The sequence below is a fragment of the Mustelus asterias genome, chromosome 4, assembly GCF_964213995.1.
Source record: "Mustelus asterias chromosome 4, sMusAst1.hap1.1, whole genome shotgun sequence".
In the NCBI taxonomy this organism is placed as follows: Eukaryota; Metazoa; Chordata; class Chondrichthyes; order Carcharhiniformes; family Triakidae; genus Mustelus; species Mustelus asterias.
Genome location: NC_135804.1, coordinates 145,209,252 through 145,232,506, shown reverse-complemented (window position 1 = coordinate 145,232,506; position 23,255 = coordinate 145,209,252). Strand labels below are relative to the sequence as shown.

The following is a 23,255-nucleotide window of genomic DNA, read 5'->3' as shown; positions in this document are numbered from 1 at the left end:
GGCCATTCGGCCCCTCGAGCCTGCACCCCCATTCAATATGATCATGGCTGATCATGCGCTTTCAGTATCACACTCCTGCTTTCTCTCCACACCCCTTGATCCCTTTAGCCACAAGGGCCACGTCCAGCTCCCTCTTGAACATATCTAACAAATTGACCCCAACAGCTTTCTGTGGGAGAGAATTCCAGAGGTTCACAACTCTCTGAGTGAAGAAGTTCTTCCTCATCTCAGTCCTGGATGGCTTACCCCTTATTCTTAGACTGTGACCTCTAGTTCTGCACTTCCCCAACATTGGGAACATTCTTCCCGCATCCAGCCTGTCCAGTCCCATCAGGATTTTATGTTTCTATGAGATCCCCTCATTCTTCTAAATTCCAGTGAGTACAAGCCCAGTTGATCCAGTCTCTCTTCATATGTCAGTCCTGCCATTCCAGGAATCAGTCTGGTGAACTTTCGCTGGACTCCCTCAATAGCAAGAATGTCCTTCCTCAGGCTAGGAGATCAAAACTGCACACAATACTCAAGGTGTGGCCTCACCAAGGCCCTGTATAACTGCAGCGAGACATCCCTACTCCTATACTCAAATCCTCTTGCTATGAAGGCCAGCATGCCATTAGCTTTCCTCACCGCCTGCTGTACCTGCACGCGAACCTTCAGTGACTCTTCCACCATGACACCCAGGTCATGTTGCACTTCCCCTTTTCCTAAACTGCCACAATTCTGATAATAATCTTCCTTCCTGTTTTTGCCACCAAAGTGGATAACCTCACATTTATCCATGTTACATTGCATTTTTCCTAGTAATTGCCCACCCAGCCAGCCTGTTCACGTCACCCTGCAGCCTCTGAGCATCCTCCTCACTGCACACACTGCCACCCAGCTTAGTGTTGTCTGCAAATTTGGAGATACTGCATTCAATTCCTGCGTCCAAATCATTAATGTATACTGTGAATAGCTGGGGTCCCAGCACTGAACCCTGTGGTACCCCACTAGTCACTGCCTGCCACTCTGAAAAGGACCCTTTTATTCCCACTCTCTGCTTCCTGTCTGCCAGCCAGTTCTCTATCCACATCAACACATTGCCCCCAATACCATGAGCTTTAATTTTGCTCATTAATCTCTTGTGTGGGACCTTGTCAAAAGCCTTTCGGAAGGCCAGATACACAACATCCACTGGTTCACCCTTGTCCATTCTACTGGTCACATCCTCAAAAAATTCCAGAAGATTTGTCAAGCACAATTTCCCTTTAGTGAATCCATGCTGACTTAGACCGACCCTGTCACTGCTTTCCAAATGCTCAGTTATTATATCCTTAGCAATTGACTCCAGCATTTTCCCCACCACTGATGTCCATAATTCCCCATTTTCTCTCTCTCTCCTTTTTTAAAAAGTGGAGTTACATTAGCTACCCTCCAATCCACTGGAACTCTTCCAAAGTCTATAGAATGCTGGACAATGATCACCAATGCATCCACTATTTCTGGGGCCACTTCCTTGAGTATCCTGAGATGCAGAGCATCAGGCCCGGGGACTTGTCGGGTTTTAATCCCAGCAGTTTCCCCAATACAATTTCCTGACTTCCTTCAATTGCTCCTTCATTCTAAACCCTCTGTTCCCTAATATTTCTGGAAGGTTATTTGCATCCTCCTTAGTGCAGACAGATCCAAAGTATTTGTTCAGCTGGCTGACATCTCTTTGTTGCCCGTTATGAATTTACTTGATTCTAACTGTAATGTATATGGTTCGGATCTGGGAGAATAAGTCATCTCTAATGGCTTGTGATCCGTCACTAATTCAAACACAATGCTGAATGAGCATGCATGAAATCGTTCACATGTCCACACCAATCCTCAGGCCTCTTTCTCCATCTGAGAATATCTCCTCTTCACATCTGTCAAAAATCTGCTCACATAGGCAACGATGTTCAAACCTTCAGCACGCATTTGCACCAACACTTCTATATAATCATCCTGGACTAACATTTTCTATGACCTATGTTGGTGCATTTGGATCAATGTATAGCAGGGTTCTAGCACTAGCCAAGCTGTCTTTCAAAGCTTTTAAGGCAACTTCTGTTCTTCATCAAATTCCATTTGGGGGATTATGTTGATATTCTGCATGGGTAAAGAAATCTGTATGTGTGTATGTTGCTAGGGTTAATTAAACAGGGGGAAGGTTACTAGAGACAGGTTGCTTAGAATCATAGAAATAGAATCATAGAAACCCTACAGTGCAGAAGGAGGCCATTCGGCCCATCGAGTCTGCACCGACCACAATCCCACCCAGGCCCTACCCCCACATATTTACCCACTAATCTACGCATCCCAGAATTCTAAGGGGCAATTTTTAACCTGGCCAATCAACCTAACCTGCACATCTTTGGATGTGGGAGGAAACCGGAGCACCCGGAGGAAACCCACGCAGACACGAGGAGAATGTGCAAACTCCACACAGACAGTGACCTGAGCCGGGAATCGAACCCGGGACCCTGGAGCTGTGAAGCAGCAGTGCTAACCACTGTGCTACCGCTTGTGAGGGCTAAGAGATAAAAGGTTGAAGGTGTTAAGTTGATGCATTTGTAATGAGAGGTAATGGTGAGTTTGAATGACAAGTAAATAGGTTGCATCTAAAATTTGCATTGTGAGATAAATGGGAAACTTGATTTTTCAGTTGTTGGATTTCAAAAGGGAGTTCAGAGTTGATAAGGAACTTTTACATCTTACAAAGGTTTCATGGGTAAACAGGGGAAAGTTTATCAAATTTTATTGAACAAAGGTGGTGGCAAAATAGAAAAATATTATATCTGGAAAAGTTGAGTTCAAAGAGGTGTTTGAGGAAAATGGAACTTGAGGTGAAAGGGGGAAAAGATATTTAAGGAAAGATGTTAAACTGAGTTGTGGTGGTTGTGGGGGAAAGCCCTGATAACCATCTCTTTTGTGATGAGAAGCAATGAAAGTTTTCAATTGAAAGAAGGCACCCAGTGTTAAGCTAGAAGCGTCTTTGTTTTCAAAAAATAATTTGTGCTGAACCTCCTGATGGGAATTCCACATCAAGGGCCAGCTGCGACAGCAGGATTTGAAGCCAGGTCTCCAGAACATTAGCTGAGTTTCAGGATTAATAGTTTAGCAATAGTACCACTAGACCATGCTCATTATCATTATTCATGGAGCCAATGGAGATGAGGAAGTGGCCCTTGACAGTGCTTGAGAAGTCGTGCAGTATAGCTTTAATCAAGTTACAACAATTCCTTGACTTGAATAATATCACTGGAGTTTCATGGTTAAAAATGATAAGGGGGCTGTTGCCAAGAAGGTAGTTTACTTGTGTACTTTTGAACAAGCAGATTTTTTTGGGAGTTGTTCCATACGACTGTCTTAACTATGTAACTTTAATCTTATGTGCTTATTTTTTTTATTTTTAATAAATCTTTTAACTTTTGAAATTATAAAGCTGTTACTGGAGTTCTATGCTTTTGGGGTCAGTAACTGTTCCTGATTATTTTCACAATTTAAAAAAAAGGTTTATGATCAGTGAGATATCCTTCACTCTGGGATCTGGCTTGCTCAGCAGTTACATCTGCTGTGGTTATAATTCATTCATTCTTTCTGATCAACTTCCTCAATGGATTAGACAGGATAGCAAAACTTGGGATATACCTTGCATTGTAGTTCATAAGTCTGGTAAACTTTTCATTTCGCTGGTATCTTGTGATATACGTGCTTCTTCTATTGCTTTCACTGAACTGATTTGGGTGCTCATGAGTTCATCGAATCATAGAATCCTACAGTGCAGAAGTAGGCCATTCAGCCCATTGATTCTGCACCGACCACAATCCCACCCAGGCCCTATCCCCATAACCCCATGCATTTACCCTAGCTAGTCCCCCTGACACTAAGGGCCCGATTTTACAATTTGGAGTCTAAGGGCTAGATCCGGGCGTAATGCAGATCCGAGCCCGGAATCCTCTTTCCAGTGCGCCCATACACTTTTTGCCGGCTCCGGTCCGATCGTGCAGTGGGCGGGGCTTAGCGCTGCCGGAACGATCGGAGCTCTGAACTGCGCATGCGCAGTTCGAAAAAAAATCTGAAGCAGCGTGCCCGGGCGGGGAGAAAAAAAAGCAGAGAGAGCGGCTCTCTGACACATGGAAGAGTTGGCAATAATTATACCTGCTCTTGTTAGAGAAAATATTGTTCTAACAATCTGATAACGCTATTAAACTCAAAGCTTTTGTCGAAAGATTACACTTGCATTTATTTCAACTGTCTACTTTTGTCTCAGTAATGAATGTGAGCTGCTTGGGTTATTTTGGGCTGATTGTGTCCACTTGCAGGTCTCAAGTGAAAAATAAAATGTGCATTTCTGAGAATCTTCGACCACACAGAACAAAGTGCATCCATATCATTGTGAGTGTCTGTTCATTCCTGTTGTCACAGAGACGTCTCCCCATCAACATATTGTAAAATAAATATATAACAATCCCAGTACTTGTAGCAGATATCCTGAAGCAACAGTTCTTTAGAAGAAATTTCTAGTCCCAGGAACATCTAGGATATACTTCAACAGTGACAGAAGTTTAATATTTTAGATCAAATTAATGTAATGGTAGTTTATGCAGAAAAATTAGATTATTAACTTTCGAAAATGCAACAATATTTTGAAAAGAGATGCTTTTTACTGTTAAAGGATAAGAATTAAAACATTCAAATATTTCAATTCCTATCCTTTAACAGTAAAGATAATGAATGGTTTACGTGCCAGGAATGGTTTACGTCCTCCCCCCCCCCCGCAACCAGAGATTCATCCTCCCCCCCTTCTCCCCCCCACCAACCAGAGATCCATCCTCCCCCCCTTCTCCCCCCCCAACCAGAGATCCATCCTCCCCCCCCCCCGCCAACCAGAGATCCATCCTCCCCCCTCCCCCCCAACCAGAGATCCATCCTCCCCCCCTCCCCCCCCAACCAGAGATCCATCCTCCCCCCTCCTCCCCCCCAACCAGAGATCCATCCTCCCCCCTCCCCCCCCCAACCAGAGATCCATCCTCCCCCCCTCCTCCCCCCCAATCAGAGATCCATCCTCCCCCTCCTCCCCCCCCCCCCACCAGAGATCCATCCTCCCCCCGCCCCCGCCACACACTTGCAGAGCCGCCACCGACCCGGGACAGCGGAATGGCTGCGCTACAAGACACCCGTAAGTACCGGAGAGCTTTCGGACGCCATGCACCTACCTCCTCGCCAACCCTCACTGAGGAAGCGCCAGCTTCCGACTTTTATTTAGCAGGTCGCTAAAAGCGCGGATCCGGATTGGGCCGCACGGTGGTAAAGTGGGATTTGGTGGTAGAGTTGGGCGGGCAGTTCATTAAATCGATTTAAATGCATGCAAATACATTTAAATCGTCGGGCTGGCCGATTCGGGCACGGACCGGATCCGCGCCCGAATCGGGTGTCGGTAAAGCCGCGATCTGCTCGAATTCTGGTGCAGATCGCGTTAAAGGCCCGACGCCCGAATTTACCGCAATTTTGCGCCCGTTTTCGGGCACGAATCTTTGGTAAAATCGGGCCCAAAGGGGCAATTTAGCATGGCCAATCCACCTTAATGCCTCATGACATTTAGCTCTGTCACACCCGGCAAACACTTTTATCATAAATCCGATCAACTGCAATCAGCCAATACTAATCCCAGCCTCTCGTCATGTTCCTCTCTATTGGCTCCATGAGTAATGACAATGAACAGGGCGAGGCGATGGCCTAGTGGGTATTATCGCTGGACTATTAATCCAGAAACTCAGCTAATGTTCTGGGACCTGCGATCGAATACCATACGGCAGATGGTGAAATTTGAATTCAATAAAAATTTGGAATTAGAAGTCTAATAATGACCATGAAACAATTGTCGGAAAAACCCATCTGATTCCCTAATGCCCTTTTGGGAAGGAAATCTGCCATCTTTGTCTGGCCTACATGTGACTCCAGATCCGCAGCAATGTGGTTGACTCTCAGCTGTCCTTCTTACAAGGGATGGGCAATAAATGCTGGCCAGCCAGCGATGCCCATGCCCCATGAATGAATAAAAATGTCATCTGAGATAATGGTTGTTCCTGGGATTCCCTTCTATCATCTTACGGATTTCCTGTTGGAAACTCTCTGGTGCCACTTTGATGCCAAACAGTATTGGTAAAGTCCACAATGAATGACAAAAGTTGGCACCTTCCTTGAATCTCGATGAAGTTCCAGGTGTTTCCAAGTTTCAATACTTTAAGTCTAACTTGGAAAATAATTTACTTGTTGACAACTCCCCGGTGGGATCTGGGTGATGATCACTCTTTACCGCTTCATTCACCTGTTGCATATCAACACAGAGTGTGATGTTACCATTTGGTTTCGGCATGACCACAACAGTGTTGACCCATGGTGTTGATCCTTCAACTGGCTCCATTATGACTTGGTCAATTAGTTCCTTGATCTTTGCCTCAAATTTCTCTCTCAGGCCAAAAGGTGTTCTGCACATAGGCTGAGCCACTGGCTTCATGTTCCTGCCAACGATTAGTCTCACTTGGCAGTTCTATGACTTCCCAGTGCTCACTTCAACACCACCAACAATCACTGGCTGTCAACATACCATTTGACCTCTCCAACCACGCTTTCCATTTCATACTGACCGCACTGGCGTCACCCATCGGATCAATTGGCTTAATTCTCCAGATTGCGGACATCTCAGCTCCAGACAATGCCATGATTCAATCCTAAATATCTCCGCTTTTATCCTTGTGGCCAGTGGCACATCTCAGGCTGAAAAAGTACCATTCAAAAGTCACAGATTTAACTGCAAGAGCAATCACATTTAATCTGCTATGCTGATTAACCCCTAACATGTGCAATCTGGCCTTCAATCACCAGGTCAGGTGACCCCTAAAATCAGTACCGAGTGTGTCTTAGAGTACCTTATCTAAGTACCGTATGGGATCTAGTACTGACGTCCACACATTCAACCAGCTGTCATCATGATAGGATCAGTTGAATGAAGCCTTTTTCTCAATGGTGCACACATTTGTGTGACTGGGTCACTGCTGTTTAGGGTGGAATTGGGCAACTGGTTGAGGTTGGTGGAGCAGCAGGGTGGCACAGTGGTTAGCACTACCTTCTCACAGCGCCAGGGACCCGACTTCAATTCCAGCCTTGGATGACTGTCTGTGTGGAGTTCGCACCTCCTCCCCGTGTCTGCGTGGGTTTCTTCCGGGTCCTCCGGTTTCCTCCCACAATCCAAAAGATGTGTAGGTTAGATGGATTAGCCATGGAAAATGTTCGGGGAAAGAGCGGGGCAGAGGGCCTGGGTAAGATACCTGTCAGAGAGTCAGGGCAGACTCAAAGGGCTGAATGGCCTCTTCTGCACTGTAGGGATTCTATAATTCAAGAGTTATCATGTTTACTTTTCCCCATTTTTCAGTGATGATCAGGAGAAATAGGAGACAGTGTAGGTTGTGAATAGAGGGTATCGGTGAGGACTTTGCAATTGCCTAAAATGGCCAGGTGAAGCCATTTAACACAAACGAACAACAGAGGTGTGGAGGTAGACGGCAGTAAATGGAGAACTCCTCTGTTAGAGTTTGACGCTGTTTTGTGAGGCAGTGGCATGCGATGGCTTTGAACAAGGTAGGAGATTGTTATCAACTCAGAGCTGCAGCTAATTGTGTTCCTGTGTGACAGGATATGGACTTTGTGGTGAGTTGCACGGGAAAAGCTGTCAGTAGCTTTGTGGCTGGTGTAGAAGGGTTGGAATAACAGTCTGTATTCACTTTATGACAATTTTGTTATAAACTCAAGTCCATGATAAATATGTTGCATGGACAGCTCTGCTTGAAAGCAAGTCCCTGTATTGCATAACATTTCTACTGCCTGAAGAAAGGTCATTTCTACAGCAGGTTTTGCCGTCATATTTTAATACAAAGCAGTTGGATCCAATATGGAACTGTCCGCCATATTGGATGCTTAGCCACCTATTTTGCATTTGAAAAATGGGCACGGCTCCAACCAATTTCGAGGCCAAATTATTCTTTTTGCCAATCTCAGAAAAGTGCACCTTTACAGCACTTAGATTTCTATTTCGTCACCAACTTATCTCAGCTGTTGATTAGTCCCTCTGTTAATAAAAAATATGTTTCCCACTGTTACTCCTCCTAGCCCAAGATCAAGACAGTGGCTGGGATTGCAGCTCAATGCAGTAGATGTCCGAGGGGAAGCTTGGAAGGGGATAAACGACGGCGCACAATTTCCTCGGAGTGGTAATCACTGGCGGACTGCCCCTCCGTAGTGACTTGCCTTCGCTGGAATTCCAAAGTCCCTATCTTGCCTGATGTTCCTAACTTAGGCCAGGTGGAACAGGAACAGGGAAATAGCTCTGGAGCTCCAGCACAGAGGTCTAAATGGAGCACAGTGGAGTAGGACATTCCCTCTGTTTAACAGCACTAGCTTCGGACTTGGGGGTTGGGGTGGGGATGGGGAGAGGCAGTGTTGCACCAGGCCAGGAGTGTGGACCCAGGAGATGGGTATGGGGGTGAGGGGAGGGGGGAATCCTCTGTGAGATGTGTCATTGACAAGGCCAGTATTTATTGCCCCTTCCTAATTGCCTTGGCATGATTATGGTGAGCCACCACTACTGCCTGGGCCATCCTGGAGGAGCTCTACAGCACTTAACATGTTTGGCAAGATTCATGGTCATCTCCTATATGTTGCACAACTTTTCCATCATATGGGCAGAGCCCTTGTCACCAACAATAAGGCAACCACTTAAGGAGCACCAGTAGGAGGAGGAGAAGGATGAGAAAGGGAGGAGGTAACCAACATAGCCCCTGTCTGGCTTTCTTAAGGAGGGATATATTTGCATTGGAAGCAGTTCAAAGAAGGTTCACTAGGCTTATTCCTGGGATGAAGGGGTTGTCTTATTGGGAAGCATTGAGCAGATTGGGCCTATATTCAACGGATGATCGGTGATCTTTTTGGGATCTAAGACTCTGAGGGTATTTGACAGGGTAGTTGCTGAGAGGGTGTTTCACCTCATGGGGGAATTTGGAATGAGGGGACACAGTTTCTAAACAAGAGATGGAGATAAGGAGGGTTTTTCTCTCTCAGAGGATCATCAGTCTTTGGAATTCTCTGAAGGCTAAATTAGGCAGATTTTTGATCGACTAGGCAGTCAAGATTACTGGGGGAGACGGGTAAGTAGAGTTAATTCAATCAGCCATGATCCTATTGATTGGCAGATCAGGCTCGATGGCCTATCCCTGCTCCTATTTCTTATGATCTTGGATACCTGAAAAGAGAAAGAGACAAGGGTAGCATTGTTGTGAGGGGTGGGGTTGAAAGTAAGGAATGCTTTGCAGCTTGTAAATCAGGAGAGATTGCGGAATGATGGGGAAGTGGGATGTGAGAAGGAGTAGGTATAAGGATAGGGCCATCTTCAATGATCTCAGTCCCACAACTGGCAACAGCCTCAGCGATGGATACTCGAACGATATTTCCTCTAAGTAAGGGCATGCAGTTGTGTTTGTCTCCTGCCAGACAACTCCTGCTGTCTCTGGTGCGTGCCAACTTGTCTTGCCAGAGGGAAGGAAGTGTTCCATTGAGTATGGTGCAAAATGTTCTGGTGATGTGGCTGTTTTGGTTAAATAGCTGACTGTGTGGGTTAGCCATGAAATGAGGGTCTGAAGCAGTGCTAATTGTGAGGGAGAGTTGAAACTGTGAATGTTACGTGAATTACCATTAAGCATTATTAAAAGGTGAGGGATGGAATGCAGTGCATTGAACTGAGTGTAAGCCATCTGGTGGGAATGTGACACTTGGAGATGCGTTCAGTGACTTAGACCATTTGTGGGAGGTCATTGCACCCTCAGAGCTAGAAAAACGAACTTCTGTCCTGATGGTTCAGTTAGTGGCGACACCGTGTAGTGTTGAGTCGAGCCAAACAAACCAGGATAGCCCCAGATTGAAACATTGGATCGTGCAGAGTTATCTGATCTCACCCAGAGTGAAGGAAACCATGCTACTGTTATCTTTACCAATAGAGGACTGAATTATATGAGGCACAAGGACCCCCCCCCCCCCGCCCCCCCACTCCACCCTCCCCCCCAATCCACCTTTATCCCACCCCAGGGATAAAGAGTTGATTGAGGGTGGAGCCCTTCCAGGAGATGAACAGCTGCCTCGCAGCCATTTAATAGTCAACTGGTTTCTAAAATGGTGGGAGTGGGATTTCTGGCTGCTATAGACAAGGTGCCTCACCTCAGAATAAATCACCAGCAACTCTCAAGTCTTGGCAGTGCCACTATGGTGATTGTCGGTTCTGCACTAGGGGCTTGAGGAGGTGATATGGCAGAGTTTTGGGGGTCGGTGAGAGGGGGCAGTAAGCGAGCTGGGGGCTGACCCTTGAAAGGCTTTGTGGAGAGGGGAACATGGGGTGCAACGACTTGTGGGGGCCTTCTGATGGGCTGAGGAGGTGGTTAAGGAGGAAATACTCTGCCTACCATCAAGCAGCCAACTGCCGGGTTGGTTGATTGGCATGAGTCTACCCCGCCAGCGGCTTAATCCCAACAGCAGTGGGATGAGGCCCTTAAAGTGGGCAACTAATGCCTACTTTAAGGGGCTCAATTGGCCCACTGGTGGATGGGCCACCCTATGCCACTGGTGAAATTGCAATGGGGGCAGGGGCAAGTGGCAGGCAGGCCAACCGGTGGATTTGACGTGACTATGCCAGCGGGGCAGTATTAAATCCAGCCGAGAGCAGGGAAAAAGCAGCCAGGATTCTCGCTTATTGGAAAGTGAGCACTTGGAAACTGAGTTTGCGGGCCAGTGGTAATGGCTGCATAGCTGCATTATCCAATGACATTCTCCGCCCAATTTACTCACATAGGTGACCTACCAAAGGATGTGGGCGCCCATTCAGCCACACTGTATTCCAGTGAAGGTTAGTACCTACAGCTGGAAAGAGAACAATGAGAGGAAAAAGACCATCTTAAAAAAGAAGAGGAAGTTGCAGGTTTATTTACCAATATGGTGGGGTTGCGAAATCTCTTGTTGATTCAACAACTATGAACAAGAACTGAACTACCTCAAGCTTCCTGTGGCTTTGAGTAAAATCAGCAGTTATCCTTGTCTGATAAACCTTATCTTAGAAAAAAATATGTAGTGGATTCAGTAGTGCAATGGCAAAACTGTGCACCCACCTCTTATCAGCGAGTTATTTTGTGTAGGAGTTGGTATCAGTGATCTTTTTTGCTCTTAGCTTCTATACTAATTTGTCAGAACGTTTTTTAACACAGGTGCTGCTACTTTCTAAATTGTCACATAATCCTGAGAGTTCCAAAAAGGAAATTGCTCTCTTGGGTTTTTTTCTTTCCATTGATGTGAATGGAAATTAAACTTTGGAGGTGTCCATAGCAAGGGCCCACGCAATGAGTCGAAAACTTTAACTTCTCATGTCATGTATTTATGCTCCTATTTCCTCTCCTTTGTTTCTGGGAACAAAGTGTTCATAGAGTCATCGAATCATCGAATCATACAGTGCAGAAGAGACCCCTCAGCCCATCGAACCTGCAGCGACACTTGAAGAACACCTCACTTCCCACCTAATTCCATTTACCAGCACCTGGCTCATAGCCTTGACTGTTATCATGCAATCATAGAATCCCTACAGTGCCGAAGGAGGCCATTCAGCCCATCAGGTCTGCACTGACAACAATCCCACCCGGGCCCTATCCCTGTAACCCCACATATTTACCCCACTAATCCCTCCAACCTACGCATCCCAGGACACTAGGGGGCAATTTAGCATGGCCAATCAACCTAACCCACAAATCTTTGGATTGTGGGAGGAAACTGGAGCACCCGAAGGGAACTCACGCAGACACAGAGAGAATGTGCAGACTCCACACAGACAGTGATCCAAGTCGGGAATTAAACCCAGGTCCCTGGAGCTGTGAGGCAGCAGTGCTAACCACTGTGCCACTGTCGTGCCAAGTGATCATCCAGGTACTTTTTAAAGGATGTGAGGCAACCTGCTTCTACCACTCTCCCAGGCAGCGCATTCCAGACCGTCACCACCCTCTGGGTAAAAACGTTTTTCCTCACATCCCCCCCAAACCTCCTGCCCTCACCTTGAACCTAGGTCCCCTTGTGACTGGCCCTTCAACTAAGTGGAGCAGCTGCTCCTTATCCATTCTATCCATGCCCCTCATAATCTTGTACACCTCGATCAGGTTGCCCCCTCAGTCTACTCTGCTCCAGCGAAAACAACCCAAGCCTATCGAACCTCTCTTCACAACTTAAATGCTCCATCCCAGGCAGCACCCTGGTGAATCTCCTCTGCACCCCCTCCAGTGCAATCACATCCTTCCGATAATGTGGTGACCAGAATGGCACACAGTGCTCCAGCTGTGGCCTCACCAAAGTTCTACACAACTCCAACATGACTTCCCTGCTTTTGTAATCTATGCCTCAATTGATAAAGGCAAGTGTCCCATATGCCTTTTTCACCACCCTACCAACACGCCCCTCCACCTTCAGAGATCTATGGACATATAGGCCAAGGTCCCTCTGTTCCACAGAACTTCCTCGTGTCATGCCGTTCATTGAATACTTCCTTATCAAATTACTCCTTCCAAAGTGTATCACCTCACATTCTTCAGGGTTAATTCCATCTGCCACTTATCTGCCCATTTGACCATCCCGTCTATATCTTCTTTGTAGCCCAAGACACTCAACCTCACTGTTAACCACCCATTTGTTAGGAGAGTCCGTGCTGCAAATCTTTCCTCCAGTACAATTGAAAGATGATTAGTATACCTCAAGCCTGGTAAATGCATAGGAACTGTTGTACCTTGGATATGTGGTCAACTGGTGTACTGGACAAAAAGCACTCAAACTCTCATACATCATAAAACAACTTCCTTTATTGCACCATATCTGTTTACCACTATACCTTACCTTACGAAAGCATCAAAATTCCACTATAAAGGGTATCAAAAGCTCTATAACCCAAAGTATCAAAACTCCCAATGTTCCTGCAGGTTGTCGCTCCCAATGTTCCTGCAGGTTGTCGCTCCCAATGTTCCTCTGTCTCCCCTTTTTATCCAGATTCAGCTGGCACTGATCATGACTCACAGTCACAAACTCACAGGACAGGCACTAATCAATCTTTAAGTCACGACTGCTCAGGAAGTCGTGTTTATCTCAGGAGATCGTGTTTCTGAGCACGTCCACACACAGACATCTGTGTTCAAACACTGTCCAACTGAGGCAGAGCCACAGCCACGTCCCACAAGAGGTGACTGTCCGACCAGTTCCTCTGTGTTTTTTTTTTAAGTTTAAAGTTTATTGAAGAAGGGGATTCCTAACCAGCCAATAAGATTCATAGGCAGAATGTAGTCTTTCACAGAACAGGGGATCAGTAAAGAGTTAAATGATTATTAGGCAAGGTAACACAAACAGTTTACATATGTGTGAATGAAGCAAGTGGATCAAAACAAGTGGTTATGATTTTAAAACATACATGCTGATATTTTAAATGTATTTTAAATGTATTGTTTATTTCAGCAAAGCAAAGTTACCAAAAGGGATGATCGTAAATGTCAATCGTTTAAACCAAGAAGCCTGGGAACTGGCTAGTCAGCAGTAGACATATCAGGAAGATGCGGCACGGTAGCACAGTGGTTAGCACTGCTGCTTCACAGCTCCAGGGACCTGGGTTCAATTCCCGGTTTGGGTCACTGTCCGTGTGGAGTTTGCACATTCTCCTCGTGTCTGCGTGGGTTTCCTCCGGGTGCTCTGGTTTCCTCCCACAGTCCAAAGACGTGCGGGTTAGATTGATTGGCCATGCTAAAGTTGCCCTTAGTGTCCTGAGATGCGTAGGTTAGAGGGGTTAGTGGTAAAATATGTAGGGGTATGGGGGTAGGGCCTGGGTGGGATTGTGGTTGGTGCAGACTCGATGGGCCGAATGGCCTCTTTCTGTGCTGTAGGGATTCCATGATTCTATTCCTATGAGGGAACGTTCTTTGTAGCATTAATGAATAGGTACATTCACTGCCCAGACATAAGGATAGATATGCCCCTGGACACAGGAACACTTGGCAGTGAGCCGGTGGGAACGTTCATTTTGACCTTATGGTAGCGTCTGCTGCTACCAGGCAACAGGAGGATAGTTAGAACCAAGAAGAGAGGCAATTTCCAGACTTGATGGACGAATAAAATATCACCACGTTATTAGGTATCATATGGATGCCTGAGGTAATTGACAGAGATTTGTGTTGATGCATGACTACTAAATGAATTGATTTTAAGCTAATGAAAGGTGGAATTATTGGTTAGGAAAAACTATAATTGATCTGTATTTGACTATGTACGTCAGATCTTTCAGAGTGGTCCTATCGCTCTATTCCCAGAGCTACTTAACACTTTGGAAGTCTCCAGTCGGCTGTGTGTTTGTTCTATGTAAAATAAATTTGTTACATCTTTGCTCAGAGATATTTGCCTTGCGAGTTTTGAATTGTATAAGTAAAGACACAATTGGCCACCTTCAAATTTCCCCACAGCATTTATTTATTAGTGTCACAAATAGGTTTACATTGACACTGCAATGAAGTTACTGTGAAAATTCCCTAGTCGCCACACTCCGGCGCCTGTTCGGGTACACTGAGGGAGAATTTAGCATGGCCAATGCACCTAACCAGCACGTCTTTCGGACTGTGGGAGGAAACCGTAGCACCTGGAGGAAACCCACGCAGACACGGGGAGAACATGCAAACTCCACACAGACAGTGACCCGAGCTGGGAATCGAACCCGGGTCCCTGGCACTGTGAGGCAGCAGTGCTAACCACTGTGCCACCGTGCCGCCCACTGTGCATGACGTGTGCGCACTCCATGGCTGAACAACCTGTTCTTTGTTGCAGACCACAACCGTTTATGCTGCTCCCACAATTCCTTTGGTGATGCAGAGTTAGCTTTTTTAACCATCAGGCTTTGCTGATGCCTTCACAGATACCCATCAGGCTACAGAACATAAACAGGTGCGGGCCATTCATCCTCCTTGAGGCTGCTGCACCATGCAGTTAGATCATGGTTGATCTGTATTATAATTTCATCGACCTACCTTGATTTTACAGCCCTTAGTAGTATTGCCTCGCAAAAAAAAAATCAATTGACCCAGGCTCAACAAAGTTTGGGAGTAAAAGTTCCAGATTTCTACTCGAGCCTGTGTGGTATTTTCTGACAGCACTTCTCAATGGTCCAGGGGTAATGTTAGGCTCGTGCCCGCTGGTTCAGAGCTCTTCCATCAGAATTTCCCTCTATCGACTCAATCAAATCCTTTAATTAACTTCAACACCTTAGCCTGGTCGTCCCTTTTTCTTCTGAGCACAAGGGAATATGAGCTGAGACTGTGCAACCTGCCCTCATAAGGAATCATTCTGGTGAACCTGTCTTTCACCCCCTCCAAACCTATTTTGTGGTGTGTATCATCAGCTGTCATCGGGGATAATCTTGAGCTTCAGTCTGTTGGGGACCGCACCAAGTTTGTGGAAACCATTGGTCAGCTTTTAATAATGTTCTACCTGAAGAACTGATGAACTTTGGCTTTGCAAAGCCTCATGGGGCAGTCAATGGCCTGGTGGTATTAATACTAGACTATGAATCCAGAAACTCAGCTAATGATCTAGGAACCCGGGTTTGAATCCCACCACAGCAGGTGGTGGAATTTGAAGTCAATTTTTTTAAAAATCTGGAATTAAAAGACTACTGATGGCTGTGAAACCATGGTCGATTGTCAGGAAAAACCCATCTGGTTCACTAATGTCCTTCAGGGAAGGAAATCTGCCATCCTTACCCGATCTGGCCTACATGCGACTCCAGACCCACAGCAATGTGGTTGACTCACTTACTAAATGCTGGCAGCCAGTGGCACCCATGTCCCACCAATTAATTTTTAAAAAAAGAGTGCTATCCCACTGAGTTTTGACCGTTCAAAGTCAATAAAAAAAATGTCAAGAGAGCAAGCAGACAGAGAGGTTGACTATTTAGTATGTTTTTATTTATTAATTATAGGAAATCATTCAGGTACATGCAGAGCAGCAAATTGGCATAACTCTTGAGTTAATGGACGGACTGCACAGTCCTCATGGTATCAGCTTAACCAGGGGTCTGTGAAGTTACCTTCCTGGATGCAAGAATTAATGTTTATGTAGAACTTTAAAACAATTAACCTGAGCCAAAAATTATTATTTTTTTCAGTCTAAGAGAAGAAGAAGGCAGGTCAAGGTGACTCTCCTGAGTTCAGTCCGACCCCCGCAGCCTCATCTGAAATAATTGACGCTTATCAACGATCTGTGTCTGTGTTTCTCTGGAGGTTAAGGAATGATCAGCTATTGTGTCAGAGGTTTGTTGTATATGTTGGGAACTCCCAACAAAAGGTCGATTAAAGAGCTCGCAAACTGCTGTAATACTTCTGCACTAAAGTTTATTTTACATAAACGTAACAAAAAAAGTAAATTAAAATGCGTGAGTACCTTGTTAAAAAGCCGATAACCATGTAGTGGATTTGGCAGAGTTCAAAAGTTGAATTGGATACTTAGCACTGATAACAAAATATCGCTAATTTGAGCTAGCAACTAAATTCTACCAAGGCTTTAAGCTTTAATTCATTATGCTACAAATAGCAGGCACGGTGGCACAATGATCAGCACTACTGCCACACAACGCCAGCGACCAGGTGTGATTCCCTTGGGTCACTGTCTTTGTGGAGTTGGTACGTTCTCCTCGTGTCTGTATGGGTTTCCTCTGGGTGCTCCAGTTTCCTCCCACAGTCCAAAGGTGTGCGGGTTAGGTGGATTGGCCATGCTAAATTGCCCCTTAGTGTCAGGGGAACTAGCTTGGGTAAAAGCAGAGGGTCATGGGGATAGGGTCTGGGTGGGATTGTGGTTGGTGCAAACCCGATGGGCCAAATGGCCTCCTTCTGCATTGTAGGATTCTATGAAATATTTCTTACTCACTATTCCAGATGTAGTGGGATCTTGATTCCCATCACTTATTTGCAGAGAGAGACAGCAGCTGTCCCTGTTACAGTGAAGAAGTGAGAGGGAGAGAGACTGTGTGTTGCTCTCAGCAGCTGTCATGCCAATAGACTAACATTATTATTACTGAATTGGCTATAAAGTGCCTTAGGACTTCCTGGGACAACAAAGGGCACTGCATTAAATGCAAGTCTTTCTAATGCTGGCAGCCATCTTGACCAAGAAAAGTCGGGAGACTCAACAGAGGAGACTAAATATGCATTCATCAATTGTCACAAAACCAAAAGTGCCTTTCATCGGACCATTGTTACACTTCGAATCCTCTAACCATTGAAAAAACAGTGAGCTTGGGGAAGTAGGACTTCTCTCCTGAGTCTGTGGAGAGAGAATAGCGCCAATGCTTCAAGTCTGGATGAGACAAAGGGTTTTCCAGACTCGAAACATTGGCTCTGTTCTCTCTCCACAGATGCTGTCAGACCTGCTGAGATTTTCCAGCATTTTCTGTTTTTGTTCCCGACCTCAGCATCCGCAACATTTGACGAGATTTATGGCAGCATTTCCTCAATGTCACAATTAGATAGATCTAATCTTATTTGTGATTGAAGTTATTTGTAGGTTCAGAAATGTCAGTTTTTTCCATTACATTTCCAGTTTAGGCTTGTTGGTCATATTTTATTCTAATGCACCTTAATTTCATTTTAGATTTTCTATCTGGGCACTAAAGCCCAAGACAATGGAAGGTGAATGATGGTAATTAAAGAGAGATTTCACATAGATGTGCGGGTTAGGTGGATTGGCCATGCTAAATTGTCCCTTGGTATCAGGAGGACCAGCTAGGGTAAATATGTGGGGTTACGGGGATGGGGCCTGGGTGGGGTTGTGGTCGGTGCAGACTCGATGGGCCGAATGGCTTCCTTCTGCACTGTAGGATTCTATATAGGGCAGCTCCCTGCAGCCTTTAAATCTGTCTGTCTGGACAGTGTGCACTGTCAATCGATCCCTTAAAACATAAAATAACATAAAACTGGAACATAAAATAGTTGTCCAAACTATGTGACTCTTTTAATCTTTACTTAGTTACTTTCTCTTTAGAATACTTGTGTGTCTGTGTGTGTATAATTAAGCCTTCAGTGATTTATCATTATGTCCGGCTTGAACAGCCTGTTGAAGTACTTTATTTTGTCGTAGTTCTTCTTACAAATTTGATATGATTGATTTGAATTCTCTCTGTTGGCCAGGACTGCTATTTTGGCATCAGGACTCATGGTGAGTTACCCTCGAAGTCAACGGAAATAAAAACTGGGAGAGATGTCAAATGGGCTAATTAACTTGCTGGTCGGAATTTTACTGCCCCGCCCACCAGGGGAATCGGAGTGAGTGAGGGGCGGACCATGGGAAGGTTCGTTGACTTCGGGCGGGATTTTATGGGTTCGGGATGAGCAAGACTCTAAAACCCCGCCCGCTTTCTCCTGTTTTACGCTATTACACAAAGACCTACCACAATGAAACTTGGACATTGGGCAAGTGAAACACTCAAATAATGGATTACCCATCAAACAAAACTTCATGTTACAGCAACTGACCATATAGAAATTAAGTTAACATCAAATGCATGCATCAAATTTTAAAGTACAATGGAGAGAGAATGACAGGCTCATAATCTACGTAAAACATTTGTTAATTTATCATCAAACTGGATATTCTGCAACAGCCTGGTATAGGGTTACTTGCGATAGCGCAAAATAGAGTAACAACCAAATGCTCCAACGCTATAATGTTCAGGCTGCTGCCGTTTCTCACTCTGCCTCTGGTCAGTCCTTGTTCACTTTTACGCTCTTCGGCCAGACCTGGTGCTGCTATAGCCTCAATAAAATATGAAATAAAATAAAAAGCAAAAAAAAACAAAACAGAAACACTCTCAGATGAGTCTCATATATGTATTACATCAGAATAGCAAGAAAATACGTAGCAGGGTGGTTCAAAATTGTTACACATCTCATGGTCATACAGAATGCTTGCACGTAGCCCTTGTGTAATTTCTCCAGCTTATGAGGTTGCTCAGATTCTGAGATATGATGCAGCCTGCACCTCGTTCTCATCCTTAAGAAGACAACTGATGTCCTTATTGAAAAAAGATGCCGACTCTTAGCAACACAAAACAGCAAATTGATGTTTTGAAGCCAAACAGCTGATTTACCAGTTGGGAACTCACACAGCAGAGTAAGAAGTCTCACAACACCAGGTTAAAGTTCAAAAGTTTTTTTTTAATCACGAGCTTTCAGAGTGCTGCTCCTTCATCGGGTGAGTCTCACTCACCTGATGAAGGAGCAGTGCTCCGAAAGCTCATGATTCCAAATAAACCTGTTGGACTTTAACCTGGCGTTGTGAGACTTCTTACTGTGCCCACCCCAGTCCAACGCCGGCATCTCCACATCATCACTGCAGAGTGACAGCTACAGGGAACACTGACTGGCAAGTTTGATTCTCCATTCATTTATTGGGCACAGTAAGAAGTCTCACAAGACCAGGTTTATTTGATAGCATGAGCTTTCGGAGCGCTGCTCCTTCATCAGGTGATGATCAGGCACTCACCTGATGAAGGAGCAGTGCTCCGAAAGATCGTGCTACCAAATATACCTGTTGGACTTTAACCTGGTGTTGTGAAACTTCTTACTGTGCCCACCCCAGTCCAACGCCGTCAACTCCACATCACTTAGTGGGGGAAGCTTCTGAGGTTTCAGGGCTCCGGTTCCCAACTCACCTACCCCCAGACGCTCTATCGGTAACTGCAACACCCTGCACCCTCTCCTTTCCTTCTCCCCCTATCTACTCTACGAGTGGTATGTTTTGTCTGTATAGCGTGCAAGAAACAATACTTTTCACTGCATCCCAAAGCATGTGACAATAATAAATCAATTCAATCAATTCAAATCAAAAGACTCCTACGCTTCTGCAGCAGTAATCGACTGGGAAATTGGCCCTCAAATGTGGGATTGTATGTAAAGCAATGTTCAAAAGCAAAAAATACTTCAGGGGTTTGAAATCTGGGAAAATAAACTGAAATTGCTGGATATACTGAGCAGGTCAGGCAACGTCTGTGGAAATATAAATAAAGCTAGTGCCTTTCGGTTGATGAAAGGTCATAACTCTGGACATGTTAACTCTGTTTATCTCGCCCAGATTTCCCTGCATCATTTATGCTTGAGAGGTTTAAAGAAAGCTGCCACCATTTGCTACAAAGCTGAAACATAAATAGATAATATCAGGAAAGCACAAGAGGTTGATTAACTTCCGAGAGAGAAAGGGGGTTTGTTTCTCTTTCTTATCCTGACTGAACTGTTGTGCATTCCCAACATTTCCTGTTATATTTCTACATGGAAGTTGCTGTAAGATGTACAATTTTGGGGATTTTATTCCCAGTGGATTTGTGAAATCTTTTTTAAACCCCCATGACTGGGATTTCTCCCATAAAGGCTAGTCATATGGCAAAGGCTAGACTCTGACGTAGATGTTTTCATTAATGGCATACCTATTGCTCTCTACAAAAACCGCAATGTCAGAAAACAGTGTTGCAGGAGAGGTGTTTTTTGGCTGGATCCCTCCCTTGTTACCAGGAATGGACACCTTCCCTGGGATCTGTGTACTTCCGTGCTGCTCATAGGACCCTCCATGGACACTGCTCTGGGTGGAGTTGGCTGGTGACTCACTCACGATACACACGTTCTCATGGTAGTTTGATTTGAAACCTTCCAGTGCATCCTTTGGGACACCAAGCCAATCCTGAAATGAGTAAGACAGCAGTAAAATATTTGTCTACATCATTCTAGTTTGCTACAATAACTTAATTAACATGGCATTCTAACATCCCTCTTACACTCATTCAGAATATTGAAGCTCCACCTGTTTTCACGATGGTTCCTGCAGTTGGTGCTTATCTGATCCAATTGCTTTGTTTTACTTTTATTGTAAGGTGTTTTCCCTTTTCTTCTCTGGTCCTGCATCCTGGAAGGCATCCTTGCAAACCCATTCCCTAGGCTTCTGTTTTGTTGTTCTCAAAACAGCTGTTAGAATGTGTATGATTTTCCCATTAATTTTTCCTTCGGGTGGCACGGTGGCACATTGATTAGCACTGCTGCCTCACAGTGCCAGGGACCCGGGTTCGATTCCCAACTTGGGTCACTGTCTGTGCGGAGTCTGTGCGTTCTCCCTGTGTCTGCGTGGGTTTCCTCCGGGTAGCCCGGTTTCCTCCCACAGTCCGAAAGACGTGCTGGTTAGGTGAATTGGCAATGCTAAATTCTCCCTCAGTGTACCCGAACAGACGCCGGAGTGTGGCGACCAGGGGATTTTCACAGTAACTTCATTACAGTGTTAATGTAAGCCTACTTGCGACAAATAAATAAACTTTAAGTGCTCACACTCCTCACAAATAGGGAGCGATCTTGAGCCTCTGCTCACTTGCCGCAGGAAGGGCGGCAGAGACTTAAGATTCGGCAAAACCCCGGAAGTCGCGACCTTGCCGACGAGATTGTGACTTCTGATTCTCGTCACTCGTCGTCAGTAATGTAATCAGGTTTACACCAGGAACGGGCACGAACCTGATCTACATTCATTTTAATATATTTATTATTATTAAAGACTCCTCTCCACCAGATATTGACCCTCTGTCATCTATTCAAACCTTGCTAACATAACGTCATGTTGGCACAGTTTACAACAGGTTCACCCAGACGTGAACCTGTTGTGGGGGCGTAAAGATGATTAAAAGTTTATTTATTTATTAGTGTCACAAGTAGGCTTACATTAACACTGCAATGGAGTTACTGTGAAAATCCCCGAGTCGCTATAGTCCAGTGCCTGTTCGGGTACACTGAGGAAGAATTTAGCATGGCCAATGCACCCTAACCAGCACGTCTTTCAGACAGTGGGAGCAAACCGGAGCACCCGGAGGAAACCCACGCAGACATGGGAGAACATTCCCACTCTGCACTAGACAGTGACCTAAGCCAGAATTGAACCTGGGTCCCTGGCGCTGTGAGGCAGCAGTGCTAACCACCGTGCGGGGTTGGGGGAGGGGGGGAGAACAGGAGGTGGGGACAGGGGGTGGCGGGGGGGGGGGGGGGGGGCGCTGGCTCCAATCGAAGGCCTGGGGGAAATGCCGGCTCTGACCATAGGATGGGGTATGAACGCTGGCTCTGATCACCGGGGTGGGGGGGGAAGGAGGGGTGAGGGGGAAATCCATGAGTCCATGTGGTGGTTTGGGGGGAGGTCATTGTTTGTTCTGAGTCCTTTAAACACGGCACCCCGATCTCGCTGCAGTCGGGCTTTGCTGGTGTGTTGAGCCACCCCCAACTTGACAGCGTGAAACACGCTTACCTATTTTTCGTGGCGGAGTGTCATGTTTCTCGCCAGGAACAACACCGCCATTTTTCGGTAAGATTTACACCATAATGTTGGTGAGATTGTCAACCACGGGCGGGTGTACACCGATAACATTTACTATCTACCCCAGCAACAGTACAGATGTGCACAATCTCAAAGCTGCCCAATTGAAATGGAGGCCCATCATGAAGTCATCACTCTGCCCACATTTGCAAAGAGACTCTCTCTTCCCAATCAGCACCTCATTAGAAATAAAACCAAAGAAGAGTGATGTTCAGGGATTCGTATAACACTTTTCTGCTGGAATCATAGAATACTTAAAGCACAGAAGGAGGCCATTTGACCCATTGTGTCCATGCCGACTTACTGCAAGAGCCTCCGGCCTAGTCCCACTCCACCTCCTTTTTCCCATAGCCCTGAAAATCTTTTTCTCCTCAGGTTAATATCCAATTTGCCTTTGGAGGCTTCAGTTAAGTCTGCACACAGCACACTCTCAGACTGTGCATCAAAATCCTACACACCAGCTGCACAGCGGAGATTTTTCCTCAAGCTGTCACAGCAAGTTAAATTTGGACATGTTAAGATAGTGGCTGGGCAAGGAAGGGAAAAGAATTGTGCATCCCTTTGTAGAGCTGTGTTGTTTCTGTTGCTGTGAGGCAACATATATTCACATCAATGCAGCTCAGAACACCACACAAACCTGATGCAACTTACTGAGGCTGTGGCAAAATGCTCGGTAAACTGCACAAGATGAAGCAAAAATTCCTGACAGAATCTCGATCCAGCAAGAACAATAATTTTTTTTTAACTGAACACAGTGTGGTCTT

At 45.5% G+C, this 23,255-nt stretch overlaps 1 protein-coding gene across 2 annotated transcripts in view; it reads right to left on the bottom strand.

Moving 5' to 3' along the window:
* Nucleotides 1-16,050: 16,050 nt before the first annotated feature.
* The window catches only part of LOC144493052 (cytokine receptor common subunit gamma-like), a 51,337-nt gene continuing 44,132 nt past the window's right edge, over nt 16,051-23,255 (bottom strand). The window contains exons 8-9 of one of the 2 annotated variants that reach the window (XM_078211892.1): nt 20,579-20,829; nt 16,051-18,905 (exon numbers count right to left, since the gene is read on the bottom strand). In XM_078211892.1, the coding sequence (XP_078068018.1) occupies nt 18,878-18,905; nt 20,579-20,829 (279 nt within the window). In that variant the 3' untranslated portion in view covers nt 16,051-18,877. Of the gene's footprint in view, nt 18,906-18,973; nt 20,830-23,255 lie in introns of those variants that run through there. The other variant, XM_078211891.1, reaches the window with a different exon arrangement.